Here is a 22,969-nt window from a genome sequence, read left to right as displayed (position 1 = left end):
GACTGACCTTTTCAAAATGTCTTACTGTGGTAGCTGTTTTTGGTTAGACTTTCCACAATCATATATGAGGCTTCATTCAGACGATGTGAAAGACAGTTGTAGCACAACGGGCTATAGTTACAGTGGAAATGGCAAAGGATAGGTATATGATGCAAATTGTGGAGTAACCATACTGAAATACTTTTATACTCATGTTACTCAAGAAGCTTTTTCAAAAAAACCCTCCACCAAATGTTATATGTATCATGAAAAATATGTTCACGCAATCTTGCGTGTTCTTTTCTAGGAATTACTCGTTTTATGCCCTGGACAACCAGAACCTGCGGCAGCTCTGGGACTGGTCCAAACACAAGCTCACCATCCTACAGGGGCGCATGTTTTTCCACTACAACTCCAAACTCTGTATGTCTGAGATTCGCAAGATGGAAGCTGTCACGGGAACCAAAGAGCGGCAGGTGAAGAACGACATCGCCTCCAAGACCAACGGAGACCAGGCCTCGTGTAAGAACCTCAACTCTGGAGACTTGTTAATTGTTGCGGAAGCTACTATAGCAACAGGAGTCACACAGTTGGCCCTGGTACAGATGCAAACATAGTCATAGTTATTGTTATGATGGTCATTTTATATTTGCAGATGTCTTTCTGCAGAACTTTTCCTGACACAGTTTAGTAGAAACAACCAGCAGTGCAAAGCACACTCACAGCTGTTCTACACGGTGACATGGCGATATAGGATTTGTGCTATTTTTGTTAGAGGGGCACCGATATGCAATTTCAGGGCCTATGACTATAATCTGTAATTATCTGCTCATTGCGGGCGATACGGATATGATAATCGTAGAAATGCAAGAATGTGAATATTGTTAGATCGAAAAGTTTATTTTTCTAATACAACACCAACATTTAGAGAGCCTTCACCATCCCTAGAATAAAGAAAACAGTTATCTCCTTACTGACAAGCACTTATAGACTTATAGGGTAGGGTCCTTTTTTTTTTTTTTTTTTTTTTTTAAATCAGAGTGGAGCTGCTATCAGTTTTTTTTTTTTTTAAATGCAGAGGGAGCATGTGAATATGGAAGTTCGACTTAAGAATCTACTCTTTTTGACTGCAGCTGCTCATTAATTGGTGGTGCATCTTGCTAGCACATTAGTTTTGGACAGGGGAAGATCATAAGGACCTCTATCTAGGTCCCAGCGCAAATTCTAGGTCAGGGCATTGCAGCTACGCGGTTTGCGTCTGAGTAAATTGAGCCACTTAGTTATTGTTTTTTGTTTTGTTTTTTTAAATCAAGGAGCCTCACATTGCTGCATGTTTAGTCTAATTTTCCATCATGAAGTACCTTGACAAATATTAACTCGGTGCCTCTCATTTGTTGTGTCAACCATCAGTAAATAGTGTGCAATCCTTCTTATCCCCTCATCACGTTTTTTTGTCAAGTTTACCCTGTTGAATGTCCAAGATGAATACAGTAAGTTTTGAGCATGGAAATTCATTCCTGACCCCGGGAAAGCACGTGACAGATTAATCTTGACTCAAAGGTCCACTTACTAGCTTTTTCTGAGCTCTTAACTGCATCTCACGGCCTCCTTGACCTTTCTCCAGCTGTCCACTGACTCCAAGTTGATGACTTTGATCCCTTTCCAGTCCCGGCATACAGAAAGACTTTTATCCTAAATGCTGTTGCGCTAATGAATTCTTAACTCAGCCATACCGCTCAGCTCTAACCCTTGAATTGTTATTTTGCACTACAGTTATGTAATTCTGTCCAACCATACTGAAGGCAAAGACAGATTTTCACGTGTGCACATAGAGTAAAGGAAATATAGTTTTTCCCGTCAGCTGAAGACCAAAGTACATCGAATCTGTTTTTCTTCTTAACTTAAGAAGGTGACTAACTGTTACTTATCTAAACCTAATCTACTTAGTGATTGAGTAGGTGGATGTAGGCGACTGCTGTAGGACTTAGCGTTGTTTTCACACTAAATCAACAAAAGCAGATGTTTCTTCTCCAACGTCTCCCTGTAACAACTATTTAAAAACTTATATGATTACCTGCTTTACTTGGAACTTTTTCTTCTGTTTATTGCTTGAATCGATCAATGTCTCTTCTCAGGCGAGAACCACGTGTTGAAGTTTACCCAGATCCGAACCATGAGCGATAAAATAATGGTCAAGTGGGAACCCTTCTGGCCTCCAGACTTCAGAGACCTGCTGGGGTTCATGGTGCTTTACAAAGAAGCGTAAGTTAATTTTCGGTCATCAGTCAGCCTCGATCCCAATCCGACTTGGATCTCTACCACACAAATATTGTTTTCAGCTGCTTAAGCACTTTATTTACAAGAAAAAGCTGAATAGAAACACGTTGATCAGTTAGATCTGTTCAACATAGCAGCTGAACTGGAGGTGAATTTAAGGCAAACATCAAATTTGTTGTTTGTGCTGATTCATCGGTCGTTGCAACCTTTAGTGACCTTGTTGGTCCCTCAGAGGATTCCTTGAATTTCACACACTCTACCTGCTCAGGTAGTTCAACTTAGCTTGTGTCCAGGTAGCTAAGTGCCCTGTTCCCCCCGGGGCTCTCCTCTCTTGTCTTTTTTCAATAAGAAAAGTAATAGCTGTAGATATTTATGATTTACTTCCCACTGCTTTTTCTCACCTACTAGTGCAAAATGCTGGTTTGTGTTTCCTTTCCCTTTAGCAGTTTCTTAGCTAATGAGCTGCTATTCTGGTTAATTTATTGCAAGCTAAGGGTTAAAATAATATGCCACAGATTTGGCGTTGCACTTCTGTAACACTGCCAGGCTCACGATGAACAGTTTTAGAAAGTGTCAAATTTGAGGGTTCATAAAATCCCCTGTCTCTCTGATCTATTGCAAGTCCTCTATTGAACCAGGCAATCTTTCTCACCAAAACAGAGAGAAAAAGTAGGAAACTGGGGAATCGTGCTGATTTGGATTCAACACCACAGATGGAAAAATCATGCATAAAGATCAGGCTGTTTCCTGTCTTTCTCAAACACAGCTGCCTGCAGTAACATCACCACAAACCTCTTCAATTCTGCGGTGTATTTTACAATTAGGTTATGTGGGTTGCATTGAATTAATCTGAACAAATAATTTGTTAGTTCTCATTTGTTCAAACCTGACTTCTTTGCGAAAGCGACAGCCCCACAAAGTGCTAAAATCATCAGAAAATATCCTGGAATATCCTCCCTTTGAACCAGCATCATTTTGAGGGTCTCTCTGGCCTTAGTGATGTTTACACAGGTCTTTTCCTTCATCGAATGGTCCGATAAATACAAGGATAAATTGCTGGAAAACATTAAACTGAAACGCAGTATCCTTTCTCAAGTGAAATACAATTTAGGCCTACATATAACAAACTTTTCAATTGGATAATGTTATTGTTTTTCCCCATGTAGACCTTTTCAGAACGTAACCGAGTTTGATGGGCAGGATGCCTGCGGCTCCAATAGCTGGGTGATCGCTGATGTGGACCCTCCACGTCGAGCCACAGAGGGGGACAAAGAGCAGTTTGAACCGGGTCATCTCATCCTGCCGCTGAAGCCCTGGACACAGTACGCCATAATGGTGAAAACCCAGCTCTCAGCCTCCGATGAGCACCAGGTCCACGGAGCCAAGAGCGAGATCATCTATGTTCGCACCAACGCCACCAGTAAGACTAATTCAGATTTGTGTTGTTCCCTGGTTCTTCAGTTATAAAAAAAAAACAAAAAAACCTTGTTGTAGTTCAAATCTCAAATATTAATACACATTTTCTCCCCTCCTGCTTTGAGGCCAAGTTCCTTAACCTAAATTTCGGCACTTTTCAGGAGGTGGTACTAAATCCAAGTTTCAGGCACTCGAGGATGAGATGCAGCTTGTTTGCAACATAGCAAACACCACAATTAATAAATGTGTTTCAATATACAGTGTAGTTTAGTTTATTTGACACAAAATTATACAAAATTTTAAGGATAGCACAATTAAGTCAATTTCCATTGTGGTCCATGATGTAAAAAACAGAAAGTCCAGGTACCATCAAATCGTTACCAAAAAAAAACCCAGTATGGATCATCAACAACAAAATCAACCAAAAAGTAAAATATAAATTAACAAAGATGTTGATCTTACGTTTCCCATAAGCCAGGATTTAACTTTCTAAAACTGTGGTAGTTATTTTTTTTTTTTTACTTTGTAGTTTTTACCTAAAAAAAAAGAAGATCTAGAGGACCTAATACCCTTGTTGGCACTGAAGTGAGCAACACTAGCTCGAGTCTGGTGAGCATGAGTTCCCACAACCCTGCAACGATATTCTGATTCAGAATATCTGACATTTTCCTGTATTGTTTGGGTTACACAGGTAGATTCAAAGTCAAGTAACTTTTCCATTAGTGTTTTTTTTTTTTCCTCCACTAAATGCTGGAAATATGCTTCTGCGAAGATGCACGTAAATGTCTCTACGTAACTACAAAGAGAAGGGTAGAGGGGGAGACTCACAGTGGAGTCAACACACACACACACTTCCTAAATCTCAACACATTGTGCAGACTTGGATATCATGCAAAATGTAACGTTCCGTCACTTTAATGATACTAATGTTTAAAAGACACTGCATAAACGTGAAAGAAAAAAAACGTTTTCCATTGTTGCAGGTCCCATAACAGCACTTTGTTACCAAACAGCATGTGAACGTGATGACGTTTCTCCTGAAGCAATGGCGCCTTTCCGCTGACGTATTTCAAAAGTGTTCTGGTCTGTAAAACAAAGTAGAAATGCATGTCAGAACATGAAACCGAAAGACTTAAAAAGCACTTAATTTGGTTTCCTCAAAAAAAAAAAAAAAAAAAAAGGCCTTAGAAGGTATTAAAAAGTCTTAAATTTCATCTACAAAAATCATATAAATCATTTTTAATTGGTTAACCCATCCATTCATTTTCTGCTGCGTGTCCGGGTCCAGGTCACGTTAATTAATTTAATATAGTAAATAAATAAAGGTGACATAACAATAAATAATTCCAGGCCCTTCCAGTTTTCCCTACTGGCTTTCTTTCTTTGGATGGTATGATCGTGAAACAGATATTGCGCTATATGTGGCGTTACAAAGGTCTTAAAAGTCCTGCAGTGAACCCTGCAGAAACCTTGTAAAAGTGCCGGTCATGATTATGGTAAGTTCCCGTCGTGGAAAAGATCTGTATGTGCATTCTCGGTCGCTCCTGTAAGGAATTCTCCTCAGATTGTACTAGAGTTCAGTTATTTTTAGGCTCATGCTTGAATCCACGATTCCCGCGGTGTTACTATCACTGACTGGTGGATTCAGTGCGGTGTGTGTCAGTCTGTCTGCTGCCAAGATATACTTGGCACAAGAACAGGGAATAGGAAGACAGATGGCACGATTTGCCTGGGGTGCCATCGACCTACAGGGCGCTACCTCGTGCAAGGTGTCTGCATCAGTTGGTCACGAAGCAAACATAAATCTCTTCCCCAGAACCTAATTGCACTCTGCCACCCACAGAGTGTGTCGTGTGCAGTTTGGGTTCATTGTAGTCCTGATGGCCTGTCTAACTGGCTTCCTTTTACACAATGTGCATTTCTTTCCTGATAAACAACATCAAACATGACAACGCTCACTCACATGAAACAGGCATCCAGCTCAGACGCATCATTTAGTCATCCAAGGGAGGGTTGTTTTCTACACGCCTCCAGGTGCCCGGTCCAGGTCTAACCAGCATACCTCGTCAAAGGGGGCAAAGCTGTCATTACAAATAGTCTGTTGCTGGTGAAACTCAGTCCGACAATGCGGTCGGACCAGTGTGTTGAACCGTCATGGAACAGGGACAGCATAATCCCACTGTGACAGCGAAGCTCAAGTCTCTGTGTCTCCTTAGGGTTCAATCTGACATCCCCACGCATCCCTCCGTTCTCACATCTGTTCTTTCCCACTCGCACACGTGATCCATAATCTACAAATGTCAACATTTTTTCATTGATAATTTTAACTCTGTCTTCTCAGAAATGTCACTCCACTTCACTTCAGACCAGGACATTTTTAAGACGCGAAGTGTCTTTTATTTTGCCTCCCACTCGAAAATCTGATTCATATGTCGACTCAAAAGACATCTCATCAGCAGTCAGATATAAGGTGATGCCTGTCAGTTTTCAAGCCACATGTAGCTGTTAACCTCTTTTTCTACTTTGTTATCTGCTACCCACAGTTGATGCAAATCAGGGATCAAAAACCACATTGAGATGTATCATATGATTACGACAATAAGCACTTGTGGCTGGTGTCAGTCCCCATCCTGCTTTTGCAAATCACACACTGACTCTGAACTGATGTTTATTATGTCTCTTGCATTAGTGCTGTTAAAATGTGTTCCCTATGTAGGATCAAATTAAGAACAGAAAAATATACGTCCCATCGCTCTTTGTTTTGCAACTTGAAAATATAAGAAATCTTTCCAGTCGTGTTGCGTCTTACGTAAAGTAATAGTGAAATTTTTTCATGCACCATGTAGGATATCATCTAAAGTTGGTTATTTGTCAAGTTTAATACAGTAAACTAGAACCAAAACTAGATGTTACATTAACTTCGTCAGGAAGTTGCAACTGATTTTTGAAAGCACAAATCTCAACTAAAACTAAAGTTTCTACGAATACAGTAAAGCATTTTTCTTAATTGATCGATCTAAAATAAGTAGTAAAAACAGACAAGATAACTGTAGAAAGTCACAATTTTCTACGAGAATGCAAAACTTAAAACGGAGGCATGTCAAAAAAATTAACATAAATAATTTGACTTTCATGTTCTGAGCAAAATGTGGAAATATACAGATTACCACTTCTGCCAAAACTCCTGGAAACTAGAACTGAAACTAAAAATGTAAACCACAGCTAAACGCACACACACAAAAAAAAAAACTAAACGAAAACCGACAAAGCCACACTGAAAACCACGATTAAACTAAACTGAAATACAACTATAAACCAGCTGTGGCACAGAGGGAAAGAAGTATCTTTAGTTTTTGAAAGTACCTTCCAAAAAATGTAGAAATTACAATTTATGTATAAGGCAAGGCTCTTTCCTGTAATGCCCTTAGTGCAGGAATACTACCAAAAAAAAAATGTTGTCTATTTGGTCTTTACTGACTATAGGCTGACTGTAAACCGGTAGTACTGACAGTGTTTATATTACGTTTTATATTATTGATCTATTACGAGGGGAACACAAACATCATGTAGTATAATTACCAAACAGAAAAACAGAGGGGGGAATACCCAGAGCAGGCAGCTGCTGGTCACAGAGCAACACCCTACCAGTAAGTGGGACATGAAATGCAAATTAGATTGAAACAGCATTGCACCTTTGCTACTTCTTATAAATCCCAATGATTAGTTTGTAGACATCTGCCTTTTGTGACACCAATGTATCAGAACTTTTAGAGTGGGAAAAAAAATCTTTCTTAAGATATTATGTCCAAGTCAACTGTTAATCTAATGAAAAACTATTTACACTGTTTTAAAATAATACTTTCTTTATTAATACTTTATTTTAGATTTACTCAATTCGATAATTCCCTTTTAGATCAAATGGGATCTTTTCAGCATTTACTACATTTTTACAGGATGTCTTTAAGAGTAGTAGCAGTTTTGGTAAAATCATAATGAGAATCCCTGTTACATGAGAGAAACGGGCCATTGTTTAAAAACCATAGATTCATTCATTAATCTTTAGTATCAAGATCAGGATAATTACTTGTAATATTCTGAACTGCATTGCTGTACAATAAGATCATGGTTTTATATACTGACGGTATTATCTGGACAGTTTTGTGTTATTGTAGGTCGCTTAAGTATCTCCGCTGACATTTAATTCATGTCTTTTTTGATTCTGTATGGGGTTTACATAACAGGAGCACATATACCCACCAAAGACCTAAATTCTTAATATTTCAAGATTTTATATTTTTATTTATTATTTAACTTACTTTTAAATAGTGTTAACGTAGTTTTTAAAGTTGTTTTTGTTTCATTGATTCACAGCCAATTATGTTTTGGGGGCAAATAAAGTTATTTTTGGTTCGAGGAATAAACATACGGTTGCTTTAGGAAGTATAGCTGTTGATGAGTTTTATTTTCTTCCATTCATCTTTCAGGTACATGATGTTACTCCTCCCTCTGCCTAGCAGTAAGTTACTGAACTACTTCCTCTGTATTTCTGCGATGTCTCCCCAGAACCCTCGGTCCCGCTGGACCCCATTTCCTCGTCCAACTCTTCCTCCCAGATCATCCTCAAGTGGAAACCTCCCAATGACCCCAACGGTAACATCACTCACTATCTGGTCTTCTGCCAACGCCAGCCTGAAGCCAGCGAGCTCTACAAGTTTGACTACTGTCAAAAGGGTGAGCCACATTGTTTGTGGTTTTCGTGCTCTTGTGTCTGCCTCTGTTTTAGTGGTTTTGTGTGTCTGACTGTGTCTGAGAACAAGAGAAAGAAAGAATGTCTTTTACTATCCTTCCATCAGTTGAAGAGCTCTTCTCACTCAAAAGCTTTTGACTTAGTTATATGATTCTCCTTGACGCGTAATTCATATCAAGATTTTATTTTGATTTTCCAAATATATATTGACCCACATTATATATAAATCGACACAACGAAAAGCACACAATCTTAACCACATCCACCACAACAAACTTTAAAACTTTTTTACCACAAAAAAAAAAAATTAAGTCTGACCCAACTCTTAGAGGTTAGCTTTTTCTAGAACCAGGAAGAGAAGCCAGGCTGTTAAATTGATGACAATACATTTTTTACATTTTCAAGAACGGTTTCATTAGCTGTAGAAGTCCTGGCAGAATTTTCTCAACCCACATACTGGCATGTAATTAAATGAAATATTATAATTACCAAAACTGGAGTTAAACATTTCCAAATGAAGGCATCAAAATGTCTAAGGCATAGTGTTCATGGTACCTCTGCAGAATGAGAGATTAGACAAAAAAGTGCAACAATAAAAAAAGAAATAAAAAAAATTTGTGGAGCGGTTTTATCTTTGAGAGCATTTAAAGCATAGTGACCTTTACGTGAATTGAACCATTGTTCCTAACAGGGATATTACTACTCTGTACCGACTAAGCAAGAAAATCAGGTGCAGTAAAGGTGCAGGAATCTTGTGTTTGGGCAGCATCATGTAGCTTAAACTGCGCGAAACCTAGTACTAAGACCCTCAGGATCTTCCCCTCACTCTGGCTCGGGTTCAGGCAAAGTTCAGACACTTATCTTAGTTGAATTATTCGTGTCACAACCTGAACTGCGTTTATTTGCCCTGCCATCATTGCCCTTCCATGTTAGCACACAGCTGAGCCCGAACTGTCCTCTTTTAAACTCCCTTAACTCCCACACATCCAGAGAGATGGGAGTCTGCGGGGAGGTCATGTCACTAGTAATTTATCTGCACTAGAGAGGGTGAGGACCTGGGGATGAGAATGACAGACATGCCCCCGAGGCGTGTGTGTAGGAGAGTGTGTATCTGGAAATTTCTGCATAAGACCGGGTTATTTATCTGTGTTATTTAGCTGTCATCCCATTCCCTCTGATTGATTGTTTTCATTTTCTCTCATGTTGGCATGTCTGACTCCATTTCGCCAGGGATGAAGTTGCCATCACGGGTGCCAACTCAGGTGGACAGTGACGAGGAGCAGAAGTGGAACCAGACAGAGGAGCAGGGCCAGGGTACACGATGCTGCGCCTGCCCCAAAACCGACAAGGAGCTCAAGAAAGAGAAAGAGGATTCAGAGTACCGCAAAACCTTTGAGAATTACCTACACAATGAAGTCTTCGAGATCAAGTAAGACAACTGACAACAGAATCTTTTGAAGGATTTAATGTTAAGAAAACTAGTGTTTATGATGTCATTCATGAACATTGTCCTCAAGATAATTTTTTTTAAGGGTTGAGTGGCAGAAAGGCTTTTAGATTTTCTTTTTTTTTTTGTCCTCATGTTGTCAGACTGAGTCCAGTTCAATTTTGCTTTCAGTTCAACTTCCCACACAACAAATTAAAGTACTCATTGCATCATCTTGTGTTTGGTATTTGGATTCCACAAAGTACTGTCATTAGGACTAATTCAAATAGTGTTGCTTAATTCTGTCATATTATGCTTATTTATGTGTCCTGGAGTGCTGGGGATTCAGCTAAAACGTTCTTTCAGACTCATCCACCTCTCAGGTGCCTGGACGGACAGAAAAACACAAAGATAATATTTGTAAATACATCGTAGCGCTGTCCTGTTTTGCAATAGACAAAATTCAGACGAGAAGTGGTTCACAGTCCATGTTTCCAACCACATCGGAAATCATCCAAACGACCTCACTGGAAGGCAGAGCGAAAAGTCTGCCTTCATGGAGGGAGGGGAGATGCAATATCGTTTAAAAACAGTGATAACAGCGCACATTTTATGGCAGTCTCTCCTGGTGGGAGACTTACACTGTTGCACTCAGCTGCTCAGACTAAAAGTGACAGAGATAGTTGAGTAACAAAAAGAGAATTTCAAACTCCGGGTCCTTTTCTTGCTGCCACGCAATTGGCCCATCACAGTGTGAAGTGATTATAAATGCCAGACAGTCGGTTTTTCATTAAAATACAGAAATTGGATCAAATGCGGGCCTCCCCTAGTCTGATGGAGTGTGAGTCTGCGTGTGCAGGGGGCGGTGTCTTATGCTGTTTTTCATTATGTAAAGCACCTCAAACTTGCCTTGCCTTGTCTAGACGCTCACGACAGCGACGCTCTGTGATGGGCGTTGCCAACCGCACGCACCCCTTCCACACCACCGCCCCAAGCCCGCCAGAGGGGACACAGATCCCTGACGACGAGGACGAGGACACCTTCGAAAGCACCAAGACAGTGGTCACCGTCCACGCCAAAGAGTCCACTGTCATCTCCAACCTGCGGCACTTCACCAGCTACCAGATCGAGATCCATGCCTGCAACCACCCGACCGACCCGGCCCGCTGCAGCATGGCAGCGTATGTCAGCGCCCGCACAATGCCCGAAGGTAAAGAGACAGTGGTAGCTTGATTATTCTGTTAATGTTACTAAGGAGCTGGATGATTTAGGTATACTGTATACAAGAATCCTGTTATTAAGAGGGTCCTGCCTGCTTCAGCCTGGGACTGTCTGATCAGCCTCTCTTGCCATAACCGATCCAATGGTTTACACTTATAATTGTTTGCCTGTCATCCTAACTGTTGATGTCTTAAAAACCCAGTCCAACACCCCGTTTCAACAAGAATTACATATAATTATGGAGGAAATTATACGATTTCAGGGGACCTCTCTTGCTGGTCGTGCTAACTATGCAGCTCATCTTGTTTCCCTCTCTGGGGTTTTTTTTTTTTCCCCCCTCTCCCTCCTCTGTAGAGACAGAAGGTATGACTTACAACAAAGGTCCCCGTTGCAGCCGCATGACATAATGTCATAGCCGTCAGGCCAACCGGACACCCCTGCTGCTCATCTTCTATTTATTCTGAATAAAAACCCGAGTTTTAGGAGAAATATGATTCATGAAACGGTGCGACTCTGTTCCCCGCAGACAAAGCTGATGACATCGTGGGTCCAATCAGTTACGAGGTGACGGAAAATACAGTGCACATCACGTGGCAGGAGCCCGTAGCCCCTAATGGTATGATCATCCTGTACGAGGTCAACTACAAGAGACTGGGAGACACCGAGGTAAAGAAACACACCACACACGCGCGCACACATCTGTCGTGCCTTTATTGCTCTAGTTTACATAGATATGAGAGTAATAAGGTCAACCAGTACATGGGTTCGTTGAAAGTTCATCGCTGCATCGCAGCACTTACTTCAGAAAGCACTTTTCATATTTCCCTTCCTCATTAACCACAATAGCTTGGGCCAGTAATGAAAGACAGTTTAACCGAGAATCAAATTATTCATGTTGAAACTAGCCATGCAGCACAGGGAAATAAAAGAGGCAATACTTATTACTTGACTTGTATTTTGAAATTTGGCCTTTTGGTCTTACTAATGTCATTTATTTGATAATCTAAATGGAGAAGAAATTTTGGCGTTGCACCATGTTTTAGTTGCTATGGAGACAGGTCTACAAAACAACTGTCTGATGCTGAGGACAGTTATTTTCTGTGGAAAACAATATTAAAAAAAAAAAACTCAGATGTTTCCACAGTGGAAACATAAAAACCATGAAATCGTTTTAACATGGGAGAAGAAGCAGTATCTTATAAAATGAGTCAAAATGTTATTTTAAAGATGATATTAAAAACTGGAAAATTGTGAAGCAGCTGTTTGTCATGCGATGTTGTGGCCACTGCCCTGAGCCTCTGTGTTGCCCCTCTGCAGGAGTTGCACTACTGCGTGTCGAGGAACATGTACAAAGTGAGCCGCGGCTGCAAGCTGAAAGTGATGCATCCTGGGAACTACACGGTGAGGATCCGGGCCACATCGCTGGCTGGGAACGGATCCTGGACCGAGCCGACATACTTTTACGTCCAGGACGCAAGTAAGTCTCCATCTGCCAAGAAGGCAAACCAAGCCAAGACTTAGTTTAGTAGAGACTTAATTTGATCATTTTAATATTCTGAAAAATGTTCATGAATTGCGGAAAGTTCTTGAACAGTGTCACTAATGTTGAATATGACTCCACACTTTATGATGCTGTAAATCTGCCACTCAATGAATGAATGAATCAATCAATAGTTTTATTTTTGTGTCTGGCCATTTTACATGACCCATTCCTCGTGGAATTAGTGAGACACATTAATAAACAACAAATCAAACATTCTGTTATGTAAATCCACCAGCAGCTCACAGCAGAATACTGAATGTTGACCTTATACAAGTATGAATCACCGACATATAAGGTCCCAGGGGATATCGAACAAAGGAAATGAAATACATATATACACACAGCCTCACAAGTATAAACATGATGTACAAATCGAAATGAACATAACCAAAATCCATTTAAGTCAATTAGAAAACATTGTATGTCTGATTCACTTTAGAATAAACAGTCCCTTAATCCATATAAAGTAAATTATAATTTTATCTATCATAAGTTTTTCTCCTTCTATTCAATGCTTTAGAAATATGTTCAGAGAATGCCAAAAACATTATGAAAATTCATCTGCAGTTTTAATCAAATTTAAATCTGGAACGTGAACTTTTTTAAACCGTTGTCGCAAATCACGAAATGGAGGACAGTAGAGAGTAAAAATAATTTTGTTTTCCACCTTGTTCAGTTCACAATTTTCACTGGTTCTTTCATCTTCAACCACACCTCTGTATCTTGCAGCGTACCGCATCTTATCCATGCTGATCTCTAACTTTTAGGCAAATTACACTCAACATATTTTTCACATTTATAGTATTTCTTAAAGAAACAATAACTTCTTAAATTTTTGGCTTTTGCCAGATTATTTCCTGCCCATTTTTCTAGGCATTTAGCCCTGACATGGTATTTGAACTCCTCCTTTTTGGAGTGTGATTTTCCATGATTCCAAATTCTTGTCATAAATCACTTTTTTGAAGCCATTTATAATCCCATTTTTCTGTCACATAAAAAACAGAGGACAAACACATTTTTGATATAGATTGGAATGCGTAGAATAACCCATATCTCTCAACGTTTTAGTTCTTCTAAAATTGATGCACCATATTATACTATCAACTAAGAGGAACAAGAAACAACAATATACTTGATGTCTTCTAATCTATATAGTGATTAGCTGCTGTCAAAAATCTTTCAATCCAACCAAGAAATGAATGGAAATGTAAAAGCAGAACATTAGCATGAAAAACATGCGGATGTCTTGAATGACTCAGTCTTTTTAACCATTATCACACAATCAAAGCATGCTATCAATTCTATTAGAAGCAGATTATGTTCATGTTTCATAAAAGCTTGTTTTTGTTCCTCACCTGAAATGTGGCTCATTGTCTGGGCGGATGTGTTGAACAGGCGATCCTCTCTACATTGTAAAGATCGTCATTGGGCCGGTCATCTGCTTCGTCCTGCTGCTGTTTGTGTCCGTGGCAGGATTCGTCATGTTCAAGAAGAAGTATGCAATTATCGCATCCTGTTAAAGGCCATTTCTTTATTATTTCATATTGTGTCAATGATTTATTAAATGCTTTTCTCTTTTTTTTTTTCTTTGTTCATTTTAGTCAAACTCAAGGGCCAAGTGGTCCCATCTACGCCTCTTCAAACCCAGAGTATCTCAGTGCTAATGACGGTGAGCAAAGGTTTTAAGTATTTTGATCAATAATATAGAAGCAGTGTTGTTGTTTTTGTTTTTTTTTTAACCTTAAACTGGATTTATAGTTTGGATTTTAGGGTTTATGGCATCTTGCTCAAAAATTTAACAACACTTCGTCAACTTTGGCTGCTTGTGTTTAAGAAAGACCCAGTCACCTGCTCCCTTTTCCAGTAACCACCAAAGCTATCTCCATTGTAAAAGCTTCTGCACATGACAATCACCGCTTTCTGTCACAGTGGATGAAAAATCCTTAACATGGCATTCCACACCAGTAGTCTCCAATTCAGTAAGGACACTAGGCAAACCTTTCCTCCGTCGATCAATATCACATAGTAAATTTAAGAATATAAACAGTTAATGTGGGCAATATAATAAAGCATGATACGACCTGGTCATGGCTCAGCGGGTAACCCTGCACCATGTGTTCAAGTAGAAATCTAGCTTCACTCTAAAGGCTCCCTCCACTCAAATATGTGTTTTGCTTATTATTAAATCACTTGGACGTTTGAGCTTCACAGTGCAGAATGATGTATGGGCAGAGTTTGACACTGGAAGGCTGTTTTCACTTTCATGTGCTGAAAGGGGAAAGTTTCTCTGTGCTTTCCTTAAATCTGAGTTTAACCCATGTACCTACCAGCGTGATTTTGGAACAAGTAGTCTGCAGCCAACCGTGGACTGGTATACAATTCACGGAGGCGTAATCTGGAAACTTCAAACCTCCAGCGCACAAACACTGAGAGCGAACCTTTCAGTGAAGTGGGAGACACCTGCAATACTTTAGTTTCTTTCCTGGAAAGAACCATATAATTTTGTACCAATGACAGGTAATAGAGAATGATCAGTTGGTTAACCTCCAGCTAATTCTAAATGCTAAGATAGCACAACCTTGGGACTTTTGTTCAGAGGAAACAGGTCAGCTACACATGCAAAATGTGAAATGTGTCTACAAACAAACATACAATTCAGCATAAATGAAGAATAAGGTTTCCAACGATAAATGAATGAGTAATACATATTCACTGGAGTTTAAATGAAGCATGGAAATTCATCTTGAATTCAATTTAAAAAAAAACCAACAACCTAAAACAATTAATTTAACTAACTAAACGGACGGTCTCAGAACTTTGTCTCTAGTTTAGCTGAAATTAGCACCAAACTCAGTGGCTCTTTCCAGGAACCATTTAAGAATTTATTAGGAAATAATGGACCTTTAAAATAAAGCATCACTGAGACATCTTGTGTCCTGTAGTTAAACTTTTAAAATTAAATATATTTGTTTGTTTATAGCTTCTGGATTTCAGTGAGGGAAACGGAGAAGATGTAATTTAAGAATTGTTAACTAGTTAATTTAACTTTTTTTGTGGAAAACCGTTTGAGACACCTATTGTTAATTAAAGCCTAGTTAAAGAGCAATCATTTTAAATTGTATTTTAAATGTCTTAAAATTTATCCAGATGGCATCTTCAAGTAATTAGTTGTTAAGAGTGAGTTAAGTTCCGTTTTCACTTTAGTTCCATATACCTTGATCTAAACTGCCTGCAGTTTCTACTGCCATGGTTACTACATACAAGTGAGTTCAAATGCAAAGATTTATAAATTGTCTTTTTAAATGAAAAATGCAGTTTCCTTTTGCAGGTCAAGTGATTCAGCGATAACTTGATCAGACAGGTAGATTTCTGTTGAAGAAACCTTATTTGACACAAGACCTGCACATGTGTACATGATGAAATCTGGCTTGATTTCCACAAAAAAAAAACATTCGGCACAGAAAGAAAAACCTGTGCTCTCCTCTGTGCTCTCTCATTCAGTCAGTTCAAACGCACCAAAGCCAAAAACCCCAAATCTCTTCAGGCTGCAGCACCATCACCATTAACAAGGTGTTTTATATAATTCAACATTAACTGCACTAGAAATAACATCAGTCTTGAAAAGATGCTAGTGAATGGGGGAGTAATGTGGCTGCTGATCAGATAATCCAATTTCTTGCCTTTACCTTGTTTCTTCATGGGCTGTAAATGCGTTTGCAGTGTACGAGGAGGACGAGTGGGAGGTGGCCAGAGAGAAGATCAACATTTTGAGGGAACTGGGTCAGGGCTCCTTCGGCATGGTCTATGAGGGCATCGCCAAGGACATCATCAAGGGCGAGGTGGACACGCACGTAGCCGTGAAGACGGTGAACGAGTCGGCCAGCCTGAGGGAGAGAATCGAGTTCCTGAACGAGGCCTCGGTCATGAAGGCCTTCAGCTGCCACCATGTGGTAAGGAGAGACGACATCTTTGGCAATGGCAGTTCATGTTGCACATGAACACAGAGCATTCCGGTATTTGTTTTGATTAATGACGGCGTGTTAAAGTGCTAGATAGGGTGTAAATGAATGGACCCCATCGGTATGTTTTAACTGTCTGTTAATACTTAGACACAGTTCTTGATTTAGAATAGTACGGAGTAAATGTCCCATCATGCTCAAACACCACACCTCTCCTGCATTTAACTGTGTGATGGGCGGTCGCTTAACCCTGCGGTTGCCAGACCAGTTGTCATGGTTGCATAATTTGATCAAACCGGACTGTATTGAAATGAAAAAGCCCTCGTCCTTGTCTCCCAGGTGCGTCTGCTGGGTGTCGTGTCTAAGGGCCAGCCCACCCTGGTGGTGATGGAGCTGATGACCCACGGAGACCTGAAGAGCTACCTGCGCTCTCTGCGACCTGACGCTGAGGTAATGAGACTACAACACTCATCCCTTCTCACAAAGTGAATCTGCAGTGTTTGAGTTGTGTTCATATTTGTTTTAGGTTGGATTGAACTTGTAATTTGGTGAATTTGCAGCAGTACACATGCAGAATTATTGCATCTATATCTGTACCTATCTGATTTTGCACATATCTGATGGTTTTCTTTTTATCTCTGTATCAGAAACAAGGTCGTAAAACAAAAATGGTTGTAAAACATTACACATATATAGTTACTCTGCCGAAGATCGCCTGCTGCTCGTACTGACAAAGTTAGGATGTACTTTTGCAATCGGTGGTGTCTGATCTATAAATGTGCAATATAAATATACTTAATCTTTTTACTTTACATGAAAAAGAGTGGCTCAACAACTTCTGTCTGGGCTGAAGACTCAACACAAATGCAAAAATATAGAACAATTTAACCCAATCAAAGTTTAAATTAACTGGCAGTTAAAAACAAAAAATTGTACGGGGACTTTTCTGATGTTTTCGCTTCTGAACTACATCACGTCTACAAAATGTGATTTTATTAGATAAGGGGCTGTGTATTTCTGTGTGTGTAGTGTTATCAGCGTAAGTGAAACCTACTGTACCTACACGTGTACGCTATGAAATTCAATTTACTTTCGGTATCTGTAGAGATGACTCGTATGTACCAGGTGATGATCTGTTTAAGTGTCTCCTTCTGGAGTGTGTAAATATACAAACAACACTCGGGCTGGAACAGGAGCAGGGTTGATCATATATCTAAAATCTCTTTTTTGTGTCCCCCAGAACAACCCCGGGCGTCCACCGCCCACTCTGAAGGAGATGATCCAAATGGCTGCTGAGATTGCGGACGGCATGGCTTACCTTAACGCCAAGAAGTTTGTCCACAGGGACCTGGCAGCCAGAAACTGCATGGTCGCTCACGATCTCACCGTCAAAATAGGAGGTAGGTTTTTATTAAGAAGGACAGACACACAATATTTGATTTGGTTAAAGCCACTACGTGTGGAACTCCAAATTTTTGGATCCCGCCAATGTTGGCATTAAAGAAACCCACTGTGGCAGACAACAATATGCTCTGCTACTTAAACCACAGCGACAGCAGTGAAAGCAGATTGAATTTGAAATAAGTATTTACCAATGTAGAAGCCAATTTTAAGATAGAGGTCAAATTTAATATTAATGTAGTCTGGACACTGGTTGTCATCTTAGCAATATCCAAGAGAGAAATTTGTTGGACTGCTATAATGGATTATTTTATGGGTCTGTATTTTCCTAATAATTTTTTCCAACAATTTCCTAGGATATTTCCTGGTTTAAGTAAATGCAGTATGGTACTAATTATAGGGGAGATAGGAATTTCCTTGAAGGAACTGCTCTATTTAAATCGGCTTTTAATGGAAGGAAGGAAATTCCACAGTAAATCAACAACTGATTATAAACTCAACACGAGTCACCAAACTTAAATAATTGTCTCAGATCTTTTCTCTCTTTTCTCTGCAACAATATTAAATTACATAGTTCCTTCCTGGACATCTCTAAGAAATGATTGGCAAGTGTTACCCTGGATTCTTACATTAATAAATGAAGACGCTAAGCAATGCTAAGCAATCAACAGGCTACATAAAGCTGAAGAAGTTTAGTTCGGACTGTGTTAGTTTATTATTATATTTATAGCCTCTATAATCCATACATGAGGGTCGACTGTGGCTCAGCAGGAAGAGCAGGTTGTCTGCTAATCACAGGGTCAGTGGTTCAACCCCAGGCCCCCGTCTGCCTGTCGACAGAGCAGACAGGAGAACCTAACTGGCTCACCTCAACAACAGCATTCAAGTCAAATAAGATGTTTTTATTCAAAATCTTAGACATTAAACACTTTGTTGTGGTAGTGCTTCGCTTGGTCACAAAGATGACACAAGGAAGAGGGTTTTCAATAAGATGCATTCAAAGACAACAAATCAGCATAGATTTGACTTAACTTCATTTATAAATTTCATCTTTTCTTCCCAGACTTTGGTATGACGAGAGACATCTACGAGACCGACTACTACCGGAAAGGAGGGAAGGGCCTTCTGCCCGTCAGGTGGATGGCACCTGAGTCTCTGAAGGACGGAGTCTTCACTGCTCATTCAGACTGCTGGTCAGTGACACCTCTGACATTAGGTTTATGTGTAGGTGTAGGTGCTGTACCTAGCACATATAGTTATGATTGATAGAAGGTGTCAAGTAACATCTCAAAAGTAAGAGAATGAGTGTGGAGCAGCCCTGAAGTTCAGGTTTTGTGGAGCAGACTAATAAAACATAATGATTCATTCGACATCAAGTTTCAGGATCTATAAACAGCTCAACAAGTGCAGTTTCCTTTTTAATACAGTACCATTCTTCATACTTTACATATAATTCATATTATTTTACTTTGATGTATTTTATGGTGTTTTTTTCTGATATGTTGATCAACACAACAAACTAATCCTCCAAAGGCAATTAATTTCCTCCTGAGTCCAGACCAGAATAAACACATTACAAATATTAAAATGCGAGACCAGAACACTTGTGTGCCGCTAACCTGTTTTTCATCTGACATTGTTTACCAGCATTGCAGCCGCCACCTCTGCCCTTGCTCTACCTGTTGACTGCGTCGATTGTTTACAGACACATTTACTCTGTCAGGTGTCTAATTGGCCTGTCCTCATTCTCCCTGTGTCACCGTTGTTGTCTTTCCTCCGCCTGTTTGCCAGGTCGTTTGGGGTTGTGCTGTGGGAGATCAGCACGCTGGCCGAGCAGCCGTACCAGGGCTTGTCCAACGAGCAGGTCCTCAAGTTTGTCATGGACGGGGGCTACCTGGACCGACCGGACAACTGCGCTGACAGATTGTGAGTACAAGAGCAGGGCTCCATTAGATGTGTTCTGGGGAAACAAGAGTTGTATTGTAATATCTAAATTATTTCTGAGTCAAGTCAGTTTATTTAAATAGCCCAAAGTCACAGTTTTGCCTCAGCGGGTCTTATGAGCTGCACTAGAGTTGCAATAGTTAGCCTGTCAATCGACAGAAAATTAACCTGCAGTGATTTTGATGGTCAATTAATAATTTAGGTAATTTTTTTAAGCAAAAATATCAAACATTGGACAGACAACTATGTTACATTATGATAGAAATATGTATAATATATATGATATAAGTATGGTGAACAAACTAAAATTAAGACATCAGTATCACTGAACTGTGATCTCACTCTCCCTGTATCTTCACCCAGACACAATCTGATGCAGATGTGTTGGCAGTACAACCCCAAGATGCGTCCCACCTTCCAGGAGATCATCGAGATGCTGCGCGAGGACCTGCATCCTTCCTTCCAGGAGGTCTCCTTCTTCTACAGTGAGGAGAACAAGCCGCCTGAGAGCGAAGATTTTGACCTGGACATGGAAAACATGGAGAGCATCCCGCTGGACCCGTCGTCCTACTCGCAGAGGGAGCAGTGTTTGGACAGGGACGAGGCCTCCTCCATGGGCCTGAGGGGCAGTTACGAGGAGCACCACATCCCATTCACACACATGAACGGGGGAAAGACCAATGGACGAATACTGGCCCTACCGCGGTCCAGCCCCTCCTAACATACTGCACACATCCCACGCAAACACATTGATACTATAGATTTGAATATATTTTTGTCTTTGTTGTCATTTTATATAGATCACACTTTTATCACACTCTCTTCAGAAGCCCCTCAGTGCAAATCTCAGGACCTTATTTTTCTCCTCAGATGCCACAAACACACACTACAGTAAGTCCCTTCACGGACGCCAGAAGACACTTTTTTGTATTTAAGGATGAATCTCCTGCGTCTCTCTTGTTAATGATTGTAGTTTATATACTGTATATATATTGCCAAGTTTGTGCTAGACTGGGTGGATAATGGATTCAACTGTGAAACAAACTCTTGACAAACAAGAAGGCTGCTAAACCCACTGTCCCTCCCTAAATCCAGACTGTGTCCCTCCCCCCTATTTCAACAAAAGGGTTCATCCCTGGGTTGCTAAGTTTTGGAAAAAGTGCCCTTCTATTTTGTCTGTGGCCTCCATCAGTTGTCATGGGACTGTGTCTGAATCTTTGTACACAAGCGGATGACGAACTGAAAATGAAAGATTTTGGGAACTCTGTGTTGGATGGTCGAAGACGGTCCAACCTCGAACAAACTCTTATCCACTGGAGAAGCTTGTTGAAGTGGCTTACCTCCTCACACTCTGCAGTATTCCAAAATGGCTCACAGGATTAACACAGGACTTTTGTCAGGTTATGTTTTTTTTTTTTTTTTTGTTTGTTTTTTTTTTTTAATTTATTTACCTGTATTTCTTTCTCTCTTTTTTTTCTTTTTCTTTTGTTTTTGTTTTTTCCTTTTTGTTTCCTTTTTTGAGTTTTCACATTTACAGCTGAAGGATATTTAAACTGTTTTCAAAAACATGTTGGCGAACGAGTTCCTCAGATTGACCAATAGCTGCTTCTTTGGTATATTTTAGTGGGTATAGAAGAAAAAAAATATAAATATATATATATAAATATATTATTGATGTTTTTGTACATAGCTGATATGTTGTCATTCTTGAGGTATTTCCGGTCATAGAAAACATTTTTACATGTTAGTCTCTTATGTTTATTTTTTCTAATCCAGAAAATCCTACTAATTAGCTTTTTTGGACTCATGATCAACCAACAGCACTTGGTCTTTTTGCTATGCGATGCCCTGGAGAAGAAGCGTTTGGCGTCTTCAGCTTAAGATGTCTGCCCATCATATCAAGATCAAATAAAATAGTGCTGTAAATAATGCAGCAAGGTGCATTCATGAAGAGGCTCTGGCAGTGCTTCTGTTATTTTCCAGATGGTGATTTGTTTCTTCAGTGAATACTGAGATTTCTCTGTGTTTATAGAGGGAGGCTGTGGCTTTATCTCAAGAGTAGAGCCTGGAAAGGCAGGGGTTTGTTTCCAACAGAGTCAGCCCTGCAAAAAATGTAGTATACAGACATTCAAGTCAGTTTACATGAAAAGTAAAGCCTGGCTGACTCTGATATTTGAGAGTAAAAAAGAAAATCCAGTTACACAATATTTTGTTAACACTACACAATCAAAAGACTTTTGGCAATGATCCCTCAAATTTGGCTAGCGGTGGCAGGCACGGTACATACCGAGGCCGGCTATTTTACGATAATGAAATTAAATTCTGAACAAACTTCACAAGAAATGTAATAAATATAAGTATGATTAAAAAAATAAATAAACAAAAAAGCACAAATAAAACACAAACATTTTAACTTTGAATCAAGAATAATTAGGGTCGAAACACAAGATGCAGCCTATAAAAAGCTTATGTACAGCAATATTCCATGTGTATGTCTGAAATATGTGCAATGATAGTGACATACAGTAACTGAGGTAAATCACTACTGGGATTTCTGACGTAACTGTCGAGCTCCAATCGAAAGCAATTATCGCATTACACATTTCGAATGCCATGTGCAGACCTAAGGGTATCATTAGTGACCGTTTACCTGCTGGATCAGACTCCAGTGGGCTGGGTTTGACTCAATACCTGAGCCTGATCCCCCGGCGAACTGCTATGGTGCAATGACGCCGCCTGCTGGACAGCAATGAAATGGAAACTACCCTGAACGTGATCACATACTGTACACTCAGTCGGGAGTTTATTTGGTACACCTAGCTGAAACTAATGCGGTCTAATACAGCTGTACTTCAATAAGTCCTCCTCCATGAAACTGTTGTTTCGACTTAATAATCATTTTGGTGAAGTTTGTGTTGCTGTTGAACTGTACTGTGTTATACAGAGAGGTGTTTCTCAACATTAAGGCCTTCATGAAGGCAGGGATTCTCGCAGGACTGTTTATATTAGACTGCAATAGTTTCAGCTCGGTGTACCAAATAAACTGCCAACTGAGG

The 22,969-nt window shown here is 39.9% G+C and overlaps 1 protein-coding gene across 1 annotated transcript in view; it reads left to right on the top strand.

The window, feature by feature from the left end:
- insra (insulin receptor a) overlaps nucleotides 1-21,315 on the top strand; it is a 55,453-nt gene extending 34,138 nt beyond the window's left edge. The window contains exons 6-21 of the mRNA XM_040142956.1: nucleotides 287-501; nucleotides 2,115-2,241; nucleotides 3,423-3,676; nucleotides 8,236-8,403; nucleotides 9,650-9,848; nucleotides 10,769-11,055; nucleotides 11,593-11,732; nucleotides 12,384-12,543; nucleotides 14,005-14,104; nucleotides 14,211-14,278; nucleotides 16,330-16,559; nucleotides 16,908-17,018; nucleotides 17,809-17,968; nucleotides 19,033-19,162; nucleotides 19,761-19,895; nucleotides 20,277-21,315. Of these exons, the coding sequence (XP_039998890.1) occupies nucleotides 287-501; nucleotides 2,115-2,241; nucleotides 3,423-3,676; nucleotides 8,236-8,403; nucleotides 9,650-9,848; nucleotides 10,769-11,055; nucleotides 11,593-11,732; nucleotides 12,384-12,543; nucleotides 14,005-14,104; nucleotides 14,211-14,278; nucleotides 16,330-16,559; nucleotides 16,908-17,018; nucleotides 17,809-17,968; nucleotides 19,033-19,162; nucleotides 19,761-19,895; nucleotides 20,277-20,634 (2,842 nt within the window). The 3' untranslated portion in view covers nucleotides 20,635-21,315. The remainder of the gene's footprint in view (nucleotides 1-286; nucleotides 502-2,114; nucleotides 2,242-3,422; nucleotides 3,677-8,235; nucleotides 8,404-9,649; nucleotides 9,849-10,768; nucleotides 11,056-11,592; nucleotides 11,733-12,383; nucleotides 12,544-14,004; nucleotides 14,105-14,210; nucleotides 14,279-16,329; nucleotides 16,560-16,907; nucleotides 17,019-17,808; nucleotides 17,969-19,032; nucleotides 19,163-19,760; nucleotides 19,896-20,276) is intronic.
- Nucleotides 21,316-22,969: the final 1,654 nt, after the last annotated feature.

This window comes from Xiphias gladius, chromosome 14, assembly GCF_016859285.1.
Source record: "Xiphias gladius isolate SHS-SW01 ecotype Sanya breed wild chromosome 14, ASM1685928v1, whole genome shotgun sequence".
Taxonomy (NCBI): Eukaryota; Metazoa; Chordata; class Actinopteri; order Istiophoriformes; family Xiphiidae; genus Xiphias; species Xiphias gladius.
The sequence above is the reverse complement of the archived record's forward strand: the minus strand, read 5'-3'. Positions and strand labels throughout refer to the sequence as shown.